Source organism: Chiloscyllium punctatum, chromosome 3, assembly GCF_047496795.1.
Source record: "Chiloscyllium punctatum isolate Juve2018m chromosome 3, sChiPun1.3, whole genome shotgun sequence".
In the NCBI taxonomy this organism is placed as follows: domain Eukaryota; kingdom Metazoa; phylum Chordata; class Chondrichthyes; order Orectolobiformes; family Hemiscylliidae; genus Chiloscyllium; species Chiloscyllium punctatum.
In genome coordinates this window covers 19,653,923-19,679,995 of record NC_092741.1, presented here as the reverse complement: position 1 = coordinate 19,679,995, position 26,073 = coordinate 19,653,923, and the positions used below count along the sequence as shown (strand labels likewise).

Sequence of the window (26,073 nt, the reverse complement as noted above, 5' to 3'; positions counted from 1 at the left end):
GTACAAGTCATGATTTCTGAAGTAAAATATTTATTTCATTCAGACACTTATGGTTTGGTTTCTTGTGGTCCGTATAAAATAGTTAGAAATTACTTGTAGTTATCGATTGTTAATGAGGAAAAGTGTCAAGCACTTCACAGAAACATAACAGACATAAAGCCAAATGAGATATTAAGAGAGGTGACCAAAAACTGGGCCAGAAACCAATGTTTTAAAGGAGGAGACGACAACAAAACACTTTAGGGAAGAAGACTGAATTGCATAAATAAATCAAATTTAGAAGTGATCAAAGCATTCATGAAAGCTTTGGTGGAAATGCTCTGAGGTGAGCAATGTGGTAATAGTAGAAAATAGTGCTTAGATTATACAAATGCATTCTGAATATGAGGTGAAACAATTGGAGAAAAAAAGTCTAAATTTAGCTCAGCATCACATTGATTAGCACTGCACCGTAAATGTGAGATAGCATTCCCAAAAACACAGTATTTTATTTAAAGATCGTCTCGGATGAACAGCAAAGTTACTTGTTCTTTCATATTCATTATAATGTACTTTTGATTCCCTGACTAATATAAATAATCTCAGATTCTATCCCATCGAGTTTCTGCATAATTTGTCTCAATGAGACTGCACCTTATTCTTTTAAACTCAAGAGAATGCACACATAAGGAAAACAAATCACTCAGTTTCTCAGGGACGTTTCCAGACTCCAGTGTATGTTAAGGGAAGGGAACACTTATAGACAGAGAAGCTTCTTGTAGGTAAATAAATGGGACATGGGAATTCTGGAGCTTATCCACTTGCATAGGAATGCAATTACATTCAGTTTTCCAGCCAATATTAGGTTGCTTATTTCAGCTTTTTCAAAAATTCCAAAAACAAATCTGGCACTGAATCTTGCAGAACACATAAATTATAAAACCAATGATTCTGAAATTGGATCACTTTCACACAACAGAGATCAGGATAAGCAAGGCTTGTACCTTCCAGAAGTTATACAATGCATTGTAGGGCATCTGTCTATAAGTGTTCCTTTCCCTTAACATACACTGGAGTCTGGAAACGTCCCTGAGTAACTCTGAGTGAGTTGTTTTCCTTATGTGTGCATTCCCTTGAGTTTAAAAGAATCAGATTGTAGGTTGATGATTTTGGACACATACCCAACTGATATAAAATGGGAGATTAGATTAGATTCACTACAGTGCAGAAACAGGCCTTTCAGCCCAACCAGTCCACACTGACCCGTTTCCCTCTGACTAATGCACCTAACACTACGGGCAATTTAGCATGGTCAATTTACCTAACCTGCACATTTTTGGACTGTGGGATGAAACCGGAGCACCCGGAGGAAACCCACGCAGACACGGGGAGAATGTGCAAACTCCACACAGACAGGTGCCCGAGGCTGGAATCGAGCCTGGGACCCTGGTGCTGTGAGGAAGCAGTGTTAACCACTGAGCCACCATGCCACCCCAATCTGTACCTTTCTTCCAATTGATTGAAATACCATGGTGTCAGAATCTCAGCATTTTACCATAATGAATCTCCGATATATGGCTTCAGTAAAATACAATTGAAGCAGCAAGCATCAGATACACAAAGTGGTGAAAACAGTGATCCAGAATCTTGAGCTCTGCTATTCTAAGACCTTCTTACACACTATTGAAGTACCTAAAGAAGCAATATTTATTTTTATTGAAGGATTTAGGTCTCCTCCTTGTTTGTGAGATCAATCGTTCAAGGAGTTACAGGGAGTTCCAGAATTGTGTCATCTCATTGATTATATGTTTAATAACACCATTAAAGAAATGACTATCAGGACCCTTGTGTCCTTGACATATATCAATCATTTAGACTTTGAGGTACTGGCCACAAATTCAAATATTGCAGGCTAGACAAAACTCAGAAATATTGTGAACTGTGAGGTGGAATAGTATTAGACTTCAAAAGGTCATAGACAGGCTGGCAGAACGAGCAATAAGTGACAGACAAAATTTAATGCAGAGAAGTATGAAGTGACACATTCTGGTAGTAAGAAGGTTAAGAGACATTTTAAACGAAAGGATACAATTGTAAGAGATGTGTAGCAGCAGTGGGTGTAGAAAGTGCATAAATCATAAGAGATGATAGGACAAGCTGAAAAAATGGTGAATACAGCACAGACGATCCTGGGCTTTATAAACTGGATTACAGACCATAAAAGCAAAGAACCTTTACTGCAACCCTCCACACTGTCCAAGAAGGTTCAGCAATAACCACTTTATCTCTTCCCTTCTTATGGTCCATGACTCCAGGTGAAGCAGTAATTTACTCTCACTTCTTCAATATATTCATGGCATTCATTGCTCACAATACAATCTCATTTGCATGGGCCAGAGCAAAGGCAGACTGGGTGACCACTTTGTGGAACACTTCTGTTGTTGAAGGAGGACAAGGCTGCAGTCCAACATTCCAGGTATACAGCTTTCACGCGAGATAGGAGGAAAGTGAGAGAGGTGGGACATTGCATTATTGATAAAGGAAAGTATTATAGTATTTATTCTCCTTTAACTCCATTGACAAGTTTGCTGTTGGCACCACAGTAGAGGGTTGGTTCTTAAACAGCAATGAGACTTAGGGTACAGGAAAGAAATAGAGAGCCTAGTGGCATGGCGTAAAAACAACAATCCCTTCCTCAAACCAAAGGAGCTGGTCATCAACTTCAAGAAGTGGAGTGGAGGACACTCGTCTGTCTGTATCAATGGTGCTTCAAGTCCCACGAAGTAAATGTAATCAACAGTCCATCTGCATTGATGCTATGTCAAGAAATCACACCAGAGCCTCTACTCCTCAGAAGACTAAGGAAATTCGGTATGTCTACAATGACTCTTATCAATTTTTATTGATGCACCACACAAAGCATCCTATCTGGATGCATCAGAGTGTGGTATGGCAACTGCTCTGTCCAAGACACAAGAAATTACAGAGAAGTGGGAACATAGCCCAGTCCAACACAAAAACCAGCCTTCCATTCACTGCCTCCTTCTACACTTTCTGCTGCCTCGGGAAAGCAGCCAACATAATCAAAGACCCCTCCCACCCTGGTTTCTCTCTTCCACCCTCTAATGTTGGGCAGAAGATACAGAAGTTTGAAAACACACACCAACAGATTCAAGAACAGCTTCTTTCCCACAGTTATCAGACTTTTGAACAGACCTTCCTTATGTTAAAGATGATCTTTCTCTGCATCCTTTCTGTAGCTGTAATACTACATTTTACATTCTGTTCTTTATGTATCTAAATTTAGGGAAGGCTGATTTCAATATCATTAGACAGGATCCGGCAAACATAAACTGGGAACAGCTACTTGCAGGTAAGTCTATTTAACACTTCGCTATCACAGGTGAAATGCCACATGACTGGAAAATAGCTAATATGGTTGCTTTGCTCAAGAAGAGCAGCAGGGATAGGCCGAGTTATTACAGACCTGTTAGTCTGATGTTAGTGGTAAGGAAATTACTGGAAAAAATTTGGAAGGACAGAATAAGTCAACACTTGGAACGGCAAGGATTGGTCAGGGATAGTCAGCACAGATGTTAGAGGGAAAATCCTGTCTGACTATTTTAATTGAATTTTTTTGAAACAGCGACTAAATACATTGATGAGGGTTATACAGTGGTGTGATTTCATGGACTTCAGTCAAACCTCTGACAAGATCCCACATGGAAGGCTGGTCCAAGGAGTAAGGGCTATGGACCCAAGGCAAGGTGGCAAATTGGACACAAAGTTAGTTTACAAATAGGAGGCAAAAAGTGAAGGTGGAGGGCTTTTTTGTGATGCGAAGCCTGTAACCAGTGATGTACCACAGGGTTCGGTGCTGTGACCTTGCTGTTTGTTATTTCAGTGACATGAATATCGAAGGTATAACTAATAAGTCTACAGATGACGCGTACATTGGTGGTGGTGTTGGTAGTAAGGAGGATGGTCTCAGACTAAAGTCTGATAGCGATCAGCTGGTAGATTGGGCAGTGGAATGGCAGATGGAATTTAGTCCGAATGAGTGCAAGGTGTGGCATTTTGGGAGGTTTAATAAGGAATGATACATACAATGAATGGGTAAGTCCCCAGGGAGTAATAATGAACAGAGGGACCTTGATGTATAAGTCCATAAATTTCCAAAGCTGTCAACACAGGTAGATATGATGGTGAAAAAGGCAAATGGGAAGCTTGCCTCCATTAGCGGAGGTCTAGAATATAGGAACAAGGAAATCTTGTTCAAACTTTATAAAACATTGATTCAGTATGAGATTGCACTTGAGAGGGTGCACAGGAGATTGACCAGGATGACACCTGGGATAAAAAGTCTGACTCTTGAGCAAAGACTGGATAGGCTGGGTTTATTTCCCTTGGAGCAGAGGAGGCAGATCTGATTGAGGTATAAAAAAATTACGAGAGGTATAGAGAAAGTAGATCAGAGAATCTCTTCCCCATAGCAGACATGTCTAAGACCAGAGGGCACATGTTTAATGCAAGGAATAAGTGGTTTAGAGAAGATTTGAGTAGTTTTTTTTTACCCAGATGGTGGAAGGTAAATGGAACATACTGCGTGAGAGGGTGTTGGAGGCAGATACTTTTTTCAACACTTAAGAAGCATTGCAACGAGTATTCAAAATACTGGGTATAGCAGGCAATGGACCAAGTGCAGGTAAATGGGGGTAGTGTAGGCTGGTGTCAGCACAGACATGGTGGGCCGAAGGGCTGGTTTCTATGCTACATGACTCTATGACTTTAGGGTGAAGAAATTTCTCCTTGTCTCATTCCTAAATGGCTTACCCAGTATCCTTGCACTGTTACCCCTGGTTCTGGAACCTCCCATTATCGGGAACATCCTTCCTGTGTTTTCCCTGTATAGTCCTATTAGAATTTTACAGGATTCTATAAGAACCACCTCATCTTTCTGAGCTCCAGTGAACATGGCCCAAAGCGGTCCAGTCCTTCTCCTTACATCTGTCCTGCCAACACAGGAATTAGTCTGGTGAACCTTTGTTGCACTCCCTCCACAACCAGAACATCCTTCCTCAGACAATGAGGCAAAAGCTGTAATTAGTACTACATGTGTGGTCTCATCAAGACCCCCTGTACAATGGCAGAAAGCCATATCTGATCCTGTACTTAAATCCCCACGTTATTATTTGCTTTCTTGACTGCCTGCTGAACCTGCATGTTTACCTTCAGTGACTGGTATACATGGACACTCAGATCTCATTGCACGCTTTTTCCCAATCAATTGCCATTCATGTAATAATCTGCCTTTTTGTTTCTGCCACCAAAATGAATTTACCACATTTATCCACATTGTACTTCAGCAGCCATGCATTTGCCCTCTCATTCAACTTGTCAAAATCACACTGAAGCATCTCTACATCCTCCTCTCAATTCACCCTCTCACCCAGCTTTGTGTTTTTTGCAAACATGAAGAAATTATATTTAGTTTCATCATATAAATCATTAGTATTTATTGTGAATACCTCACGTCCAAGTACTGATCTCTGCAGAAACCCACTACCTGCCACTCAAAGATCCCTTCTTTGTTTCATGTCTGCCAACCAGCTCTCCATCAAGGTCAGTATTCAAACCACAAACCTATGCTAATCTCTTATGTGTTATCTTATCAAAAGCCTTCTGAAAGTCGAAGTAAACCACATCCACTGGCTCCCCCTCATCAACCTACTTGTCACGTCCTCAAAAAGTTCCAGCACTACTTAAAACTAAAATCTACTGAATTGACCCAGCACTTTCTGTTTTTACTTCTGATTCTTCAGCACCTGCAGCATTTTGTTTTTGATAAAAACAAGGAATTTATGATAAGCCTGTATAAAACTGGTTTAGCCTCAACTGTAATCTTGTGCCTCACTCTGGGCACATTTTTGGAGAGTTACCAAGAGTGCAGAAAGGTTTCACAAACCTGGATTGTGGGACTTCAGTTGTGCAAACAGACTGGAGAAATTAAGACTATTGACCTTGGTGAAGAGAAGATTGAAAGTAGATTTAATGGAGGTTTTCAAAATCACAATGGGTCTGGACAGTGTACAATGGGAAAAGTTGTTCCCACCTCCAAAAGTTTGACAGCCAGACAAAGTGACTTGGAATGGTGATATTAGGAAAAACCTTTATGCACAGCAAGTGATTAGGATTTGGACTGCAATGTTTTACAGTGTGGCAGAGGTAGGGTCAATAGAGGCTTTCAAAGGGGAATTGATTATCTAAAAAGAGCAAGAGTTATCACTATGGTGAGAAGGGAGGGGAGTGAGACTGGATAAATTGCTCTTGCAGACAGCCAGAATGAGCACCGCGGGCCAGAGGCCTCTTTGTGTACTGCAACTATTCCATGAGTTTAATGAAATATTGATGACAGGAGCTTTCAGCAGAAATCAGTTGCAACACTGAATCTGCTGTTGCTTTATCACCGTTATTCTCTCTGGCTCAGGACTGCAACTATATGGTCAGGTGGACTAAAGAGCCTATTTCTATTTCTGTTTCTCCTACACTGTCTTTCATTTAAAATCTATCCCAAAGAATTGCACAAATTAGGAAGACATGGAGAGAAGCAAGTTAGCCAAAGGGAGATTAGGTCAATTCACCTGAAACCTTTTAGAAAAGACAGAGTTTTTAAAAAACCTCAATCATGGGATGAGGGAGTTGCTGACTAAATCAGCATTTATTGCCCATCCCTAGTTGCCCAGAGTCACCACATTGCTGTGGGTCTGGAGTCACATGTAGGCCAGACCAGGTAAGAATAGGAGTTTCCTTCCCTAAAGGACATTAGTGAACAGGATGGTTATCATTAAATTCTCAGTTCTGGATATTTATTGAATTTACATTCCACCATTTGCTGTTGAGGGATTTGAACCTAGGTCCCTGAAACATTATCTGCATCACTAGATTAACATTCCAGCAATAATACCACTAGGCCATTGCCTCCCCAATGAGAGAAGGTTCAAGAAGGTTTTAAAGGATGAGGCATTTACCATCATTGGATGGATAAGAAACAGAAAATATGGTGGAAAAGCCAAGTTTTCTTGGTGCTATTTTCTGGAATATCTTCCTAAAACACTAGCTCAAGATGTGGAAGGGGATAGAGGAGACTGAATGGATAGTATGAAACAACAATTTGAATTTGAAGACAAGGATGAAGGGTTTAAATTTAAAGTATGGTGTACAAAGGACTTATGTAGGTCAGACAGAGCAGGATAAAGATGAATATTTCAGGGAGAATAATATAATAATATCTATGCACAGAATGCTTAAACACAAGTACACTTCCCAGGGGGAACACAATAGAAGGTTTAGCTTCATGGTTGTATATTTCTTTTAAAAAAACAGACATTGCTAGAATGGTCAAGTTGCACCTGTGAAAAGAGAACCAGTTAACATTTTAGGTTGACAAAGTTTCCTCAGAGTCATTATCTGCCTGAGTAAAGCTTTCCCACTTGTTTCCCACTGATGTCACATGCTGTGCACTCTGCTACACAGACAAGGAAGCCCTAGTTTCAAGAGCTGAGATATTTCCTGAGGTGGGCAATCTTGGCTGGATAATAGAGAGCTGTCAAGAAGCAGAAAATTGACTAGAAACATAGTGAGAAATGTAGGGTATTTAACCAGCATACGTTTTTAAAATGGCTCAGAAAATAAATGGAAAGTGCATTTTTAAATTTGAATTCTGTTATTCTCCATGGTGCTAACTTCTGACTCCAAAGCAACAAATACGATTGCTTTCAAACTCCAACTGCTTTCAAAATTTATATTAACTTTAGGATTCGCTTCTATTATCAGGCTGCAAATAATTGACCGTATTGAAAGTATATGTTCCACATTTCCAAAATCTTCCTGATTGCAACCAGACATCAAATCATAGCATGTTGAATATGCACACAGTACTCCAGGTGTGGTCTCACCAGGGCCCTGTACAGCTGCAGAAGAACCTCTTTGCTTCTATACTCAATCCCTCTTGTTATGAAGGCCAGCATGCTATTAGCCTTCTCCACTACCTGCTGCACTTGCATGCTTATCTTTCCTGACTGGTGTACAAGAACACCCGGATCTCTCTGTACTGCCCCTTTACCTAAATTGATTCCATTTAGGTAGTAATCTGCCTTCCTGTTCTTGCCACCAAAGTGGATAACCATACATTTATCCACATTAAATTGCATCTGCCATGCATCTGACCACTCACCTAACTTGTCCAGGTCACCCTGTAATCTCCTAACATCCTCATCACATTTCACTCTGCCACCCAGCTTAGTATCATCAGCAAATTTGCTAATGTTATTGCTAATACCATCTTCTATATCATTAACATATATTGTAAAAAGCTGCGGTCCCAGTACTGATCCCTGCGGTACCCCACTGGTCACTGCCTGCCATTCCGAAATGGAGCCATTTATCACTACTCTTTATTCCTATCAGCCAACTAACTTTCAATCCAAGTTAGTACTTTGCCCCCAATACCATGCACCCTAATTTTGCTCACTAACCTCCTATGTGGGACTTTATAAAAAGTTTTCTGAAAGTTGATTTAGTAATGGATTGAAGGATTATGGAGGGCGGGCAGCAAAGTGGAGTTGTGACCAGGATAAGATCAACCATGTTAAAATCAGACAACACCAGGTTATAATCCAACAGGTTTATTTGGAAGCACTAGCTTTCAGAGCACTGCTCCTGCATCAGGTAGAGTATAAATTCCACAACCACCCGACGAAGGAGCTGCGGTCCAAAAGCTAGCGGTGTTGTCGGACTTTAACCTTGTACACCCCAGTCCAACACCGGCACCTCCAAATCAAGATCAACCATGATCACATTGAATGCTGAACCAGGCTTAGAGGCTGAATTACTTACTCCTGCTCCTAGTTGTCATGTTCATGATAGGGAAAATACTAACTATATTCAACAAACCTTCGTTATTCTATTATTCCATTTATAAACCTAAGTAACCCATTTATTATTTTTTTAACCAGTTTATACATTACCACCACTGATGTCAGGCTGACTAGCCACGTAATTTAACTCTTTGAGCTCTGGCACACTTGTTGCAAATCTGTTCCTTGAGAACAGTTGTGCACATAACTGAATGGAGTTCTGGATTTAAAACTCACCATAACAGATGATGAAATTTTAATGCAAATAAATCTGGAATTAAAAATCTAATGATGGCCACATAATACTAAAATCTAGGGCTTGTGCTAAAATTATAAGAGTAACAGTTTGACATAGTCATACTTATGGAATTGCAGCTTACAGAAAAATGTTCCAGACAACACCATCACAAATCCACGGTACGTCCTGTTTGGCTTGCAGAGTGGTAGACAGTCAGAAGGGAGTTACCCTGGGTGTGTTCAAGATTAAGATTGATTTAAGACCCATCACATCAGGTCAAACACGGATTACCAAATACCACTGCCCCGTCTGATGAATCAGAATCCTTCATGTTATCTACACTAATTGGAGGAAGCAGAGACAGTGGCAAAGATGACAGCACACTGGGGTGAGGATGGGGCATCAATTTCCATCACTGAGAATGTCTTGGTTGAATCTCTATTGACCAAGCATGTCAGTTCTTAAAGGGTATAATTGCAAGTCTGGGTTTGTAGCAGTTGGCAAGGGAACCAAGAGTGAAAACCAAACTAAACCTCATCCTCCACCAACCTACCTGCTACAGAAGCATCTGTCCATGAGGATGTTGGTAGCAGTGGTTATTGTACCATTCTATCTTTACACTGAGAATATCCTGTATTGTATTGTGTGGCAATGCCACCATGTTCAAAGGTATACATTTGAAACAGGCTTTATTACTGAAGATTGGGCATTCATGAGGGACTGTGGGCCATCAGCAACAAAACTGGACTCAACCACAATCTGCAACCTCATGGATTGCTATTTTCAACATTCTGCCATTATCATCAACCCATAATGGTTTGATCAAAAGTGTAAGAGACCGAGTGCAGCACCAGGCATGCCTAAAAATGAGGTGCTGTCAGAACCCTTGTTGATGTTTCATTTTTTTAAATCATTTTTGGTTTGGAGCTGTGGACTGTCATTTGAGAGCTGAAGATGACCTTTGGACTGTGTTTTAAAAAAGGGGACATACTTTTATTTGCTTATAAGGCCAGGCCTGAAAGTTAATTGCAGGTTGATTCTTGTTAAAAAGTGCTCTATAGGTACACTCCTGAGAGGCCTTATGATGAAGCAGATGTTGAATGTTCACTGGGACTCCTAGGGAGACAACAAATCTGGCTTTTGAACCGTGTTAAAATTAGAAGGATTACTCCCTGGTTGTTCTCTCACTTTCAACATATTGGAAGTTCAGAGAATAGGGTCTCAGTTATAAGGATTACACAAATATTCCTCAGAAACTACCGGAAGCTATCTGCCTGCATCAGTGCTGTCAGAAACTGAGCTAGGTACAATACATGTGCCTGTGAGATTAACAATTATGGAAACAGCTGAAGTGAATTTTGATTTATCCCTTACCTATGTCTATTTGTATGTCTGTGTGTAAGAGTTGGGCTTAGAATTAAAGATAATTGAGTTTAAATCATGGACCTTAATCAGACTACCTTGTGGCTTAACTTTGCTCTGCTAAAGCTACTGTATTATTAATGAATTGTTACTACTTGTGTTTACACTAGAAATCTGGCATCCAGTATTGGCTATGAACTTGTTATTCGGAAGACTGGTTAGGAACCATTGGGGTCAGTTTTGAGAGTCATTGGGTATTTTAATTCTACTGCATTACAAATACAAGGATGGGAGACTGATTTGATCTGATTGTCTGTCTCCATGTTTTAACAGTGTTAACTTGAAGCTGTAACCAAGGTACTTGCATGCCAAGTAGCAAATATTTAATAGACTGAGCCAAGTGATTCCACAACCAACAGCTCAAATTCAAGTTTTTCAATCTTGCCACATCTAGTTGTGAATCATGGTGGATTATTAAACACTCACTGGAAGAGGAGGAGGAAACTCCACAAATATACCATCCACTCTGACTGAGGACCCTAGCACATCAGTGCAGGAGATCAGCTGAGGGATTTGCAGCAATCTTGAGACAGAAGTGCCAAGTGGACGATCCATCTTAGCCTCCTCAGGATATCCACAGCTTCAGAAGCCAACCTTCAGCCAATTTGATTCGCACCACAATATCAAATTGGCTAAAGAACTTGCTATGTCTAAGTAAAGCTGTTCTAGTGCAGCTACAATGTTAGTATCCATAAGACAATGTGAAAAAATTCCCAAGCTCCTCTGTCCTGTAGACAAAAAGCAAAATTAATTCAACCTAGCCAATTCCCACCCTCTCAGAGGAGAGGCAAGAGTGTAGTAATGCTATCCAGCAAAACTGAAGTCATGGGTAGAATCTCTGCTGCTTGGAGTCATGTACTGCACAATGAAGATGCCTGTGGTTGTGAAGGTTAATCATTTCATGGACAGCACTGCAGGAGTTCGAGGGTGGTGTTCTAGGCCCAGTCTCAGCATATTCAGCTGCTTCAGGGGATGATCGATGCTGACCGCACAATGTTCAGCAATGTTTATGACTCCTCAGATACTGAAGCAACCAAAATGAAGGAAGACATGGACAATATTCAGACTTGGGATGACAGGTAACATTCATGCCACATAAGTGCCAGGCAATTTCCAGGTCCAAAATGAGAGAATCTGACTATCACCCCTTGACATTCAATGCCATTTCCATCACTGAATACATTATCAATATCCTTGGAGTAACTGTAGGAGCAAATTACTGCAATGCTGGAATCTGTACTGAAAACAACAAATGCTGGGGATCCATGTCCTACTGCATCCATGGGGAGACAGCAAGTTATTTTGAGTCTAGATGACTCTTCATCAGAGCTGAGACGTCCACCAACTACAAAGCACGAATGAGGAATATAATACTCCCCTCTTAGTGCAGCTTGTACAACACTAGGAAAACTTGACATCATCCAGGACAAAGCAGCCCACTTGACCAATACCACATCAGCTCCCTCCACAAACAACACAGCAGCAGTGTTTCAGACAGCATTTTTCAAACCCATGATCACTGCCATCTACAAGGAAAAGGGCAATAGAGCAATGGGGGGGAATACTACCACCACCTCCAAGTTTCTTTCTAATCTACTCACCGCCCTAACTTGGAAACATATTGCAGGAATAGCGAGGACACAGTTCAAAATTATGGAATTCCCTCACTAAGAGCATTATCGTACAGTAAGAGTGTCATAGCGGTGTACAGCATGGAAACAGACGCTTCAGTCCAACTCGTCCAAGCCGATCAGATATCCTAACCGAGTCCCATTTGCCAGCATTTGGCCCATATCGCTCTAAACCCTTCCTATTCATATACCCATCCAAATGTCTTTCAAATGCTGTAATTGTACCAGCCTCTACCACATCCTCTGGCAGCTCATTCCATACACGTACCACCCTCTGCGTGAAAAAGTTACCCCTTAGGTTCCTTTTATATCTTTCCCCTCTCACGCTAAACCTATGCCCTCTAGTTCTGGACTCCCCCACTACAGGGAACAAAAACCTTGCTTATTTATCCTATCCACGCCCGTCATGATTTTATAAACCTCTAAAAGGTCACCCCTCAGCCTCCGATGCTCCAGGGAAAACAGCCCCAGCTTAGTCAGCCTCTCCCTATAGCTCAAGTCCTCCAACCCTGGCAACATCCTTTGAAATCTTTTCTGACCCCTTTCAAGTTTCACAACATCCTTCCGATAGCAAGGAGACCAGAACTGCACACAATATTCCAAAAGTGGCCTAACCAATGACCTAACAGCTGCAAGATGACCTCTCAAATCCTGTACTCAATACTCTGGCCAATAAAGGAAAGCATACCAAACACCTTGGGGCATGAATAGGGTAAATAGACTAGGTTTTTTTCCCCTGGGGTGGGGGGAGTCCAGAACTAGAGGGGATAGGTTTAGAGTGAGAGGGGAAAAATATAAAAGAGACCTAAGGTGAAACTTTTTCACACAGAGGGTGATGGGCGCATGGAATGAGCTGCCAGATGCTGTACATCTCTATGACTCTATGACCTTCTTCACTATCCTATCTTCCTGTGACTCCACTTTCAAGGAACTAAGAAACTTGTACTCTAAGATCTCTTTGTTCAGCAACACACCTCAGGATCTTATCTTTAAGTGTATAAGTCCTGCTCTGATTTGCTTTTCCAAAATGCAGCACCTTGCATTTATCTAAATTAAACTCCATCTACCACTCCTCAGCCCATGGGCCCATCTAATCAAATTTCTCTTGTACTCTGAGGTAACCTTCTTCGCTGTCCACTCTACCTCCAATGTTGGTGTCATCTGCAAGCTTACTAACTATACCTACTACGTTCACATCCAAATCAAATTGTGAGTGTACCTACAACAAATGGACAGCAGTGATTCAAGAAAGCAGTTCATCACTACCTTCTTAATAAATGCTGCCCAGTCAGTGAAGCCCACATCTCCTGAACGAAGAAACAAAAGGCACCTGATCAAGACTCTATACAACAGAAGTAAAATAATGACACAGAGGCCAGTATCCCGTCACCAAGTCACCCTTTAATTACTTGTGCACAATACACTGGCTGTAACCAGCCAGCTTGGAGTCAGTGCCCTAACTGAGGAGATTCTAATCCACCTGCTACCTAACCTGCTGTGCTTCTTCCAGCATCAAACTATTCGTCAGGCAGGGCTTTCCCGATTGGCCAAGGTTAACAACCTCAATCAAGAATCATTACCAAAAGCTTGCATGTGGCAGCACCCCCATCCCCAAGAGCCATCTTCCAACACCCTTGACAAAGTTCAACATTCTTTTAGATTTTTTTGATTATATTTGGCACCTACACAGTAGCTTCCAGAGATTTATGCATCTAAACATTCAAAACAGTAAGCTTTAAGTAGTATATGACTATGAAATTCCTGTACCCTTTATACTAAAAGTACCATTGTGTGACCACAGATGTTAAATATAGCAATCCTTTCATTCATCTCTGCTCACCAGGATCAATGCATTAATGGAGAAAATAGAGAACGAAAGTATACAGGTTAAGGCAAAAATACGTTGAAAAATGAGTGTACTGCACAGGAGGGCACTGTGTCAAGATACTGCAGAAATGACAGGGATTGAAACGAGTAACGTTACAAAGTAAGTTACGTTTGCAAAGACAAGAAATTTTGAACACACCAAGAATTTGCAACTAAACCAAAGATGCAATTTGCAATTAAACCAGGATGCTGGAAATCTGAAACAACACCACAAAATTGACTGGAGAAACTCAGCAGGTCCGGCATCATCTGTGGAGAGAAAGCTGAGTCAACATTTCAGGTCTGCTGACCATTCTTCAGAATTGAAGAATGATTACTAGATCTGAAATGTAAACATTGCTTTCTCTCAACAGACTTGCTGAGTTTCTCCAACAATTTCTGTTTTTGCTAAAGAATTTGCAATTGACTGATATGACAACATCCAAATTTTCCATTTTCAAAACAAACGAAAATTATGTGCTTTCATACATATATTGTAGCTGAGTCCTCCCAAGTGCTTACTTGCTTGAGTTAGGGTTTTTGGCGGTCCTAGATAAGAATAGGTAACAAGTGAACAACATCTGTTATGGAAAAGGCAGTGTTGAGGAAATTGGCTAACAGGTGCAAAGCCCACTTGTTTAAAGCTAGCTGTAAGTAGTTGGAATCTAAGCCAAGTGTCTCACTTCAACTTCTTAATTTAGTTACCTCCATCTCTGCTCTTCACATTTTTATACTGATTACAAAATGCCACAGGAATTCAGGAAAATTGCTCTGTAACGGAGGCGAGACTTAGTTTGCAACTACCTACACTACCAGGTGATATCACCCTGACCCCCATTTCACTGCAACATATCAGGTTTATTGAGTATCGAGATTTTGGAGTTCAGCAAGAAGTAGAAACTTATAATAATTCTGACCTAAATGAGTAGTGCTGTGGCTATCACATTAGGTCTGGTTCTGTAATACCATTTAAACATACCATTCTAAATCAAAACTAATTAGGCCTTATATCAACATTTTAATTATTGTTTTGATATAAAAGATAAATTTTTTTGATATGGAGTGTGATGAATGTTCTTCATTCTTCAATAGCGCAAATTATATCCTTTTTGAAAATCTTTTCATAGCACACTATGTCACCTGGTCAGCATTTGTGACCCACCCAGCCATTTCAGAGGGCTTTTAATACTGCTGTGAATCTGGAGTCACATGTAGGCCAACAGCAGGGAAAGATGTCAAGTTTCCTTCCCTAATAGGCATTAGTGAACCAGATTGGTTTATATAACAATCAATCATACCGTAGTTTCATTAAAACCGAAAGAACTGCACATGTATTAAATCAGAAACACAAACAGGAATTGCTGGAGAAGCTCAGCAGGTCTGGCAGGATCTGTGAAGAGAAATCAGAGTTTATTCCCTGGGGTGGGGGAGTCCAGAACCGGAGGGCATAGGTTTAGGATTGAGGGGAAAGATGTAAAAGGGACCTAAGTGGCAACGTTTTCACACAGAGGGTGGAGTGTGTGTGGAAAGAGCTGCCAGAGGAAGTGGTGGAGGCTGGTACAATTGCAGCATTTAAAAGGCATCTGGATGGGCATATGAATAGGAAGGGTTTAGAGGGATATGGGCCAAGTGTTGGCAAATGGGACCAGATCAGGTTAGGATATCTGGTTGGCAGAATTTGTCACGCCCCTAACCAATTTGGAAAATTGTCCAGGACTATGCTGTACACAAAGAGCTGGATAAATCCAATCAGCAACTTTCTGCCTGATTAGACTATTCTTGAACAACTGTGATGGAAGGGTCATCAACAAAAACAGATCTAAATGTTGAAAGATGGGTGGAGGTGTAAAAAGGCTGGGATAGTTTGATTAGGCTGAATGGCCTGGATCTGTGCTGAATATCCTACATAACTTAAGACTTTAATTTAATACTGTGTGTAGGTGGAGAATTCTCAATGCATCACCGTCAAAGCAAGCCCAAATGTGTATCAAAGGCATTGCAGAAGTTGAGTTTATGCGTATACCTAGGTAGTCACAAAAGTTTATAAGAAGATGTGATTTCTTTGTCCAACAGTGCTTTTGTGTACCACAAAATTGACACAGCCCTTTGAGTGCTCGAGATGCCAACACATTGACCACGGGATAATAAAATGACACAAATCCTGTTATCTTTGGAATACAAAGGTAAGAAGGAAAGGAATTCAAAGCTCCAGCTGAAATCAGAATACAAAGATCTTATACAGGGAGTACTGACAGTAATTGTTTATATTTAAATGGCTGACCCAGCACTATGCTGAGAATTGAATTTCCCACCCTGCTCCAATGTGTGACATTTTTCTGTGGTAGAGGTGAAAATGCAGACATCAGTAGTACTAAAAGCATCCTTTTTGTCCCAAAATTAATAAAGTTTAATGCTTTACTGGCTCTGTGACAAAGTATATTTGTGTCCAAACAAATCCTACAAGTTTTGACACTCCACTATCCTAAATGTACACAGTACTGAATGCAAGCTGGACCTGGTCAGTTCCTTTCATCTGTCATCAAAGATTAAAAGTACGCTGTGATTTAGCTGCCTTGGCATTATGCTAATCTAAATATTGCCCAACAACTCAACTGTATTTCAAGTAACCTTGGCTTTCACCTCTGTCTATTCAAGGATCCACAAGAAATCCTCAATGATTGGACATGTAATACATACCTTGTGTGAATGTAGCTCACCAGTAATGTCTGTATGATTATTACACCAGCTGTTCTTGTTACATTATCGCTTTCTATTAATATTATGGAAATCTGGCTGCCAAGAAACTTCTAACATGAATCTTAACTCTGTTGGTATGCAGAAATGCCTTTCTTATCATCTTAGTGTTAAACATAAACATCAGACTTAAAAGACAAACGGACTACTGAGTAGTTCCCCAACTTAAAATCATTTCAATAAAACCAAACCTTATTGGTATGATATAGTGATCAGGAACCTAGGCAATATTTTCAGAGACCTAAAAACATTTGCCAGCTGGGTTTCCCTGTCCGGCTCAAAACTACACCCCACATAACAGGAAAAAAATACACACTGACCTCTCTATCATTGAAGTTAAAATATCCAAAGTGACCTGAGCAAAATCTGCACCCTGACAAAGTGTTTTAAAAAATAGAATTAAAGTTGAGGCTATTAAAAGTGCTAAGAAAATATGAGGTAGAATTTTCTGAAACTTGTGTGCAAAATGTTACTAGGAATGAACAATGATGCCGACTGATCGAATGGAATCAAAATTCAACTGAGTTCATTCAGCACTGTTGAATTGAAGGGTGTGTGAAAAGAAGGAATGTAATGAGAAAGCCTGGGAACTATACACTTGTAGGTCTGACCTTGGTGGTGGTTAAGTTGTTGAAGGTGATTCTGAAAGATTGGATTTACATGTATTTGGAAAGGCAAGGAATGGTTAGGGATAGTCAGCATGAATTGTGCAAGGGAAATCATGTCTCACAAACTTGACTGAGATCTTTTGAGGAAGTAACCAAAACGAATGATGAGGGCAGAGCGGTAGATGCTGTTTACTCGGACTTTAGTAAAGACTTTGACAAGATTCCGTATGGTACACTAATTAGCGAAGTTATAGCACATGGGATTCAGGGTGAGCTTGCCAAGTGGATATAAAATTGGCTTAATGGCAGGAGACAGAGAGTAGTGGTGGAGGATTGTTTTTTGGACTGGAGGCCTGTGATCAGCGGTGTTCCAAAGGGATTGGTGCTGAGCCCAGTTTTGTTTGTCATTTATATAAATGATTTAGATAAGAATATAGAAGGAATGGTTAGCATGCAAATGACGCCAAAATTGGTGGTATAATGGACAATGAGAAAGGTTATCTAATATTACAAAGACATCATCATCAATGGTCTGATGAGTGGCAGATGGAGTTTAATTTGGATAAATGCAAGGCATTGCATTTTGTTTCAGGTACATAATTCTTTGAAGTTTGTGTCACATTCAGACAGGGCGGTTAAGAATCTGTTCAGCATGCTTGCCTTCATTGCTCAGAACTTGTATAGGAATTGGGATGTAATGTTGAGGTTGTACAGGACATTGGTGAGGCCTCTTCTGAACTACCATGTCTAGTTCTGGTTATCCTGTTAAAGGAAGGATATTATTAAGCTGGAGAGGATTCAGAAAACAAAATTACCAGGATTATTGCCAGGAATGGAGGATTTGAGTGACAAAGAGAAGCTGGATAGGCTGGGACTTTTTTCACTTGAGTGTCCATGATTGAGAGGAGACCTTATTCGGGTTTATGAAATCATGAGGGGTTTGAAAGGTCAAATGGGAGGTGCCTTTTCCCTAGTGTGGTGGGTTTCAAATCTAGGGGGCATAATTTTAAGGTGAAGAAGAGAAAGATTTTTAAAAAAGACATGGAGTAACTTTTTTGCATAGAGAGTGCTTCGCATGTGGAGTGAACTTCCAGAGGAAGTGGTGGGTGCGGGGACAGTTATAATGTTTAGAAGATATTTGGATAAGTACATGAAATGTTTGGAGGGATATGGGCCAAACGCAGGCAGGTGGACTAGTTTAGTTTGGGATTATGGTTGGCATGGATTGGTTGGACCAAAGGGTATGTTTCTGTGCCCTATGACTCTATTAGGCAACATTTGGTACATAAAACTAGTGGATGGACTTGGCACAAACATGTCCTGTCTGTACTCCTGAAAAATTCTGCTACTTTCCTTTCTTTTAATTGGCTCACATATCTCAAGTTAGGGTCATATATTCACAGCATCCACAGGTGCTCCAGCACTGATGTTCAGAGACAAACTGGTAATTGGTCTTCCCTTGCTCCATAGAGAAATATACTTGGTTGCCATGATCATGTCAATGTAGCCTTTTCCTGCTGAAAAACCTGAAGGCTCTCTACTGCATTTATTATGTGTTACAATCTTGGATCTGTGTATGTTTTAAAATAGAGAATACAGTAATACATTAAACATATGGATCCAATGGAATTTTATCATTTAATTTTTATCTAAATAATAATTTAATTAGATGCAGCACTAAATTATTTTTTTCTGAGCTCCTGGTGCCTACTTTATTTATCTTACTATTCCACTGAGAAGTCGATTTTCAATACTCACAATTATATAGTGTTCTGCAAACTTAGGCATCAAATCCATAAATATTAAACTCATTGAAGCCTCAACTTTCTCCTCCAGACTTTAGAAATTTTCTGCTGAAACCAGTGAGCAGGTATTTTGGTGATGATAAGAGATATTACCAAAAGGTTGAATGCACATGGCTCATTGTTGTTTGAAAAATTAAAATACTTTCTGAAAGGTTGTTTAAAAGAAAGTGCCATGTGATTTTGCTCACTCTTGCAATTTCAGAATTGGTTCAATTAGACATAAGCCAATAATGGCAAATTTATATATTAGCTTAGAGCAATATCGAAACAACAACAATTGTAAAACCAAATATAAGTTGAGAAGAATTATTGCTGGTCTATATCATTTTAGGAAAGATAAGTTCTCATGTCACAGTTAGCACTGTGATCACTGGCATAATCAAACCATTTTATCAGATTATCTTACCTGTGGACATAGTGTAGCTGATGAACAGAATCAATTGCCAAAACCATTTCTGCCAGGTAAAACTTTGCCATATCCTCTGGTAACCGGTCCTCAAATTTGCTGAGTAATGTTAAGAGGTCTCCTCCCACATAGTAGTCCATCACAAGATACTGAGATCAAAATGAAATGTAAAATAAGTGATGAGCAAAACAGTCACTTTTCAATTAATAGTTTGTTATATTTCATTCCATTATTGTTACCATACTTCATTGAATCCCCAAGTCAGGTCGCACTCTTGAATACAACCAAGTTGCCTAACAAATCTAATGGAACTTTTCGAGGAGATGGGTAAGTGTTTCGATGAGGATAGAACACTTGATGTACTTTATATAGATTTCAGCAAAGCCTTTGATAAGGTCCCTTATAGGAAACTATTAAAGAAGGTAAATGTTCATGGATCCAATACTGGCTTAGAGACTGAAAACAGAGGGTGGTGGTAGAAGGCAATTTGTGTGATTGGTGCCTGGTGCGGAGAGGCATACCACAGGGATCAGTGCTGGTCTCTTACTGTTGGTGATATGCATAAATTATATAGATGAGAATGTTTGGGAGGTGATAAGTAAGTTTGTGAATGACACAAAGATTGGCCAGTTGGAGTACCTGTTGACAGTGAGGAGGAAGGTTATAGCTTACAGGAGACTATATAAATGAATTGTTCAGATGGGCAGTTCAGTGGCAGATGGAATTTAACCCTGATAAATGTGAGGTGATGCAGTTTGGAAAAAGAAGCATGATAAGGAAAAAGGAGCATGATAAGGAAGTAGGAAGCTCAGAGGATGACGGGAATCTTGGGGTGCTTGTTCACAGATCCCTGAAAGGGACAGGACAAGGTAATTAAGAAGCCATACAGGACACTTGTCTTTATCAGTTGCGGCATATATAATAAGAGCAGAGAGCATGGAAGCATTTTGAAGTTCCTCTCCTCTTCAATAATAAGTTACCTTTTTATTCTTCCAACCTAAATGGATAACCTCACACTTATCCGCATCAAGTTCCACCTGCCAAGTTCTGGCCCATTCACATAACCTATCCATAGCCATTTGAAAATGTCTTTCTTTATAGTGACTTATTTTTCCACCCATTTTATTGTCATCTGCAAATTTGATTTCTTTTTCCCACACATCTAAGTCATTGTAAATAGTTGGGGCCCAAGGACCAAACACCATGGTACCCTATTCAACAGGTTTAACACTAAAGGAATAATTTGATTAGGATAGTCAACACAGTTATATGAAGGGTTGGTCATGCCTAACTAACCTTATTGATTTCTTTGAGAAGGTGACAAAACATGTGGATGAAGGTAAAGCGGTTGATGTGGTGCATATGGACTTCAGTAAGGTGTTTGATAAGGTTCCACATGGTAGGCTATTGCACAAAATACAGAGTTTCAGGATTGAAGGTGATTTAATGGTTTGGATCAGAAATTGGCTAACTGAAAGAAGACAGAGGGTGGTGTGATGGGAAATGTTCATCCTGGAGGTCAGTTACCAGTGTTGTGCCACAAGGATCTGTTTTGGGGCCACTGCTGTTTGTCATTTTTATAAATGATCTGGATGAAGGATGGGTTAGTAAATTCTTGGATGACACTAAGGTAGGCAGAGTTGTGGATAGTGCTGAAAGATGTTGTGGGTTACAGACAAACATAGGTAAGCTGCAGAGCTGGGCTGAGAAGTGACAAATGGGGTTTAATGTGGAAAAATGTGAGATAGTTCACTTCAGAAGAAGTAACAAGAATGCAGAGTATTGGGCTAATGGTAAAATCTTTGGCTGTGTAGATGAACAGAGAGATCTCGGTGTCCAGGTGCATAAATCCCTGTAAATTGCCACCCAGGTTGATAGGGTTGTTTAAGAAGGCATATGGTGTGTTACTGTTTATTGGTAGGGGGATTGAGTTTCAGAACCTCGAGGTCATGCTTCAGCTGTACAAGACACCACTCCCCACCTCTTCCTCCGCTACATTGATGACTGCATTGGCGCCACCTCGTGCTCCCGCGAGGAGGTTGAGCAATTCATCAACTTCACCAACACATTCCACCCTGACCTTAAATTTACCTGGACTATCTCTGACACCTCGCTCCCCTTCCTGGACCTCTCCATCTCCATTAGTGACGACCGACTTGACACTGACATTTTTTTACAAACCCACTGACTCCCATAGCTACCTGGATTACACCTCTTCCCACCCTATCTCTTGCAAAAATGCCATCCCGTATTCCCAATTTCTCCGCCTCCGCCGTATCTGCTCCCAGGAGGACCAGTTCCACCATAGGACACACCAGATGGCCTCCTTCTTTAGAGACCGCAATTTCCCTTCCCACGTGGTTAAAGATGCCCTCCAACGCATCTCGTCCACATCCCGCACCTCTGCCCTCAGACCCCACCATTCCAACCGTAACAAGGACAGAACGCCCCTGGTGCTCACCTTCCATCCTACAAACCTTCGCATCAACCAAATCATCCACCGACATTTCTGCCACCTCCAAAAAGACCCCACCACCAGGGATATATTTCCCTCCCCACCCCTTTCCGCCTTCCGCAAAGACCGTTCCCTCCGTGACTACCTGGTCAGGTCCACACCCCCCTACGACCCACCCTCCCATTCGGGCACTTTCCCCTGCCACCGCAGGAACTGTAAAACCTGTGCCCACACCTCCTCCCTCACCTCTATCCAAGGCCCTAAAGGAGCCTTCCACATCCATCAAAGTTTCACCTGCACATCCACCATTTATTGTATCCGTTGCTCCCGATGTGGTCTCCTCTACATTGGGGAGACTGGGCGCCTCCTAGCAGAGCGCTTTAGGGAACATCTCCGAGACACCCGCACCAATCAACCAAACCGCCCCGTGGCCCAACATTTCAACTCCCCCTCCCACTCTGCCGAGGGCATGGAGGTCCTGGGCCTCCTTCACCGCCGCTCCCTCACCACCCGACGCCTGGAGGAAGAACGCCTCATCTTCCGCCTCGGAACACTTCAACCCCAGGGCATCAATGTGGACTTCAACAGCTTCCTCATTTCCCCTTCCCCCACCTCATCCTAGTTTCAAACTTCCAGCTCAGTTACTGTCTCCTTGACTTGTCCGATCTGCCTATCTTCTTTTCCACCTATCCACTCCACCCTCTCCTCCTTGACCTATCACCTTCATCTCCTTCCCCACTCACCCATTGTACTCTATGCTACTCTCTCCCCACCCCCACCCTCCTCTAGCTTATCTCTCCAGGCTTCAGGCTCACTGCCTTTATTCCTGATGAAGGGCTTTTGCCCGAAACGTTGATTTCGCTGCTCGTTGGATGCTGCCTGAACTGCTGTGCTCTTCCAGCACCACTAATCCAGTATTTGGTTTTCAGCATCTGCAGTCATTGTTTTTACCTCACTGGTAAGGCTACACCTGGAATATTGAGTGCAGTTCTGGTCACCGCATTGTAGGAAAGACGTGGAAGCTTTAGGAGGGTTCAGAGGACATTTACTAGGATGTTGCCTGGTATGGAAGGAAGGTCTTACGAGAAAAGGCTGAGGGAACTGAGGCTGTTTCCGTTGGAGAGAACAAGGTTGAGAGGTGACTTAATCAAGAAATATAAGATAATCAGAGGATTAGACAGGGTGGACAGTGAGAGCCTTTTTCCTGGGATAGTGAAGGCTAACGCGAGGGGACAGAGCTTTAAATTGAGGGGTGTTAGATTTAGGACAGATATTGGGGTAGTTTCTTTATTCAGAGAGTAGTAGAGGCGTGGAATGGCCTGCCTGCAACAGTAGTAGACTCGTTGACATTAAGGGCATTTAAATGGGCATTGGACATACATATGGATAATAATGGAAAGGTGTAGGTGAGATGGGCATCAGATTATTTACACAAGTCGGCACAACATCGAGGGTTGAAGGGTCTGTACTGCGCTGTAACGTTCTATGATCTAGTTTCTGTCCAGGTCAAAGCAGCCCATTTGATTGGAGCCACATCCATTAACAACCACTCCCTCCACACCGACACTCAATAGCAGCAGTGTGTATGATCTACAAAATGCACAATAGAAATTCACCAAAATCCTTTGACAGCACTTTCCATACTCACGACCACTTTATCTGGAAGGACAAGGGCAGCAGATTCATGGGAATACCACCTGCAAGTTCTCCCCACCCTGGCTTGGAAACACATTGCCGTTCCTTCACTTTTGTTGGGTCAAAATCCTGGAATTCTCTCCCTAATGCCATTGTGGGTAAATCTACAGCACATGGACTGCAGCGATTCAAGAAGGCAGCTCACCATCACATTCTCAAGGGCAGCTAGGGACAGGCAATAAGTGCTGGCCAAGCCAGCAACATCCACATCCCACAAATGAACAAAAACAAAAATTCATATGTATGTTTTCTGTAGCCCTTCGAAAGCCTTCACATCTATCCTAAGTGAAGTTCCCTAAATTGGGTACAATGTTCCACTTCAGCATCAATCAGACTTTTGTGAAAGCTTAACAGGATTCCCTTGATTTTTCTGGTCTATGTCTTTGTTTATAAAGTCCGGGATTCTGCATCTTTTTTACTCACTTACCCAATTTTTAAACAGCTCAAACATGTAGTCCGAGTCTCCCTGTTTGTAATCTTTATAATAAATTGGCTTTTCTCCTTCTTCCCATCCAAAATGTTGCTTCACATTCTGCATTTAATTCTATCTGCCACTTGTCTGCCCATTTTAACAATCCACCTATGAGTTCTTGAAGTAAATCATTAACCTCATAGTTCACAAAATTTCAAGTTGTCATTCACAAATTTTGAAATTGGTTCCTGTACACACATGTCTAGCTTATTAATTCTGATCAAGGAAAGCTGTGTTTCTGGTACTCATCCCGAGGAAATTCCAATATAAATCTTCCACCAGCCCAAGAAATAACCGTTTACCACTCCACTATTTCCTTTCACTCAGCCAACTTCATATCTATGCTGCCACTTTCCTGTTTTGCCCATGAGCTTCAGCTTTGCTGACAAATTTATTATGAAATACTTGCATCAGCTGTCATTTGGAAGTCTAAATAGACCACATTAGTGCCATTATCTTCATTGATATCTGTTGCCTCATCAAAAACCCAAACTGGTGAAACCAACATTCTCTTTAAATAGTCTGAGCTGGCTTTCATTTTCATACTTTTATTTTCAGCTGTATTTTTAATTTTGAATTAACGTTACTACTTCACTATTGATGACCATGGAGGTTTTCAACATGCAAAACAATAAGGCTGCAACCAGCGATTAGTTAACTCAACCAACTGAATGAATAATGACAAAATGTAAGAATAGACTATTTGGCCCTTTGGAGTTTTCTCAATCTTTCAGTAAGATCATAATTGATCTGGCTGTTGTGTCACCTTAACTTTCCTGTCTAGTGCCCATAACTCGAATCCCTCAATGAAAACTCTACTTTGAATCAATTCAGTGACCCAGTCTCCACCACCTGCTGGGAAAAAAATTCCATATTCTAACGATCCTCAGGAAAAAAAAATCTCCTACTTTTCAACTTAAAAGGGGGACCTCTTATTCTTAAACTATGTCCTCCAATAAGGAAGAACACCCTCTCAGTACCCACCCTATCAAGTCTCTTCATGTTATATTTCAAACTCCAATAGGTGTATGCCCAACCTGTTCAACTTTTCCAAATAAGCCTTTCAAACCCAGGGATGACTGAGTAAACCCTTCGCTGAACTATTTCTGTAATTATATCTTCTTTCAAATAAGGAGATCAAAACTGTGCAGACCACAATATTCTCTGCATCTTTATTAATACTGAGAGATATTTTAAAAAGTTGGTCATCTGTATGCAGTCATTAACAGCTTTAAAGGAAAGCTTAACTTAGAAGGCAATCTCTTGACATTTTACATTACAAAATAGGAAATGGTCTGCATCTGCACTCAGTTTTTCTTGTTACAGGTTGTTGAGTAAGGGAAAGAGAGGGGTCAGGTGAAAGGAAGCACTGCTCTGTAAAGGAAGAGAAACACCAGAGGACAAACAATCCTGACGATAGCAGTTACTTTTCTTACCAACAGTTATGGTGTCCAATGACCAGGGCTACAAGAAATCAAATACCCATCTCATGAATTTAGAAGGGGTGTACTGTCCAATGTAGCTAAACTGGGGTGTATATTAGTTAGAAATGAAAAAAAAACATGTAAAATTGGCACAAAATTAATCATGCTCTAGGTTGTAACTCACCAAATAATTTTCATCCTGGAAAGCATAGTGCAATGTGGTAATCCACTGACTGTCTCCATTTACCAACACATCCCGCTCCTCTCGAAAACAGGCAGTCTAGATTTAAACAAAAATGCAAGTTGTACACAAGAGTAGATAAAATTGCAAATAGGAGGCCATACATACTGTGAAATGGTTAATGTCTTAAAATTAAAGCTGTTATTTTTAAATGCAAGTATT

The 26,073-nt window shown here is 40.9% G+C and overlaps 1 protein-coding gene across 1 annotated transcript in view; it reads right to left on the bottom strand.

Annotated features, from left to right (window-relative positions):
* LOC140456550 (serine/threonine-protein kinase MRCK alpha-like) overlaps nucleotides 1–26,073 on the bottom strand; it is a 567,354-nt gene that overhangs the window by 251,419 nt on the left and 289,862 nt on the right. The window contains 2 exon segments of the mRNA XM_072550745.1: nucleotides 19,625–19,773; nucleotides 25,855–25,950. Of these exon segments, the coding sequence (XP_072406846.1) occupies nucleotides 19,625–19,773; nucleotides 25,855–25,950 (245 nt within the window).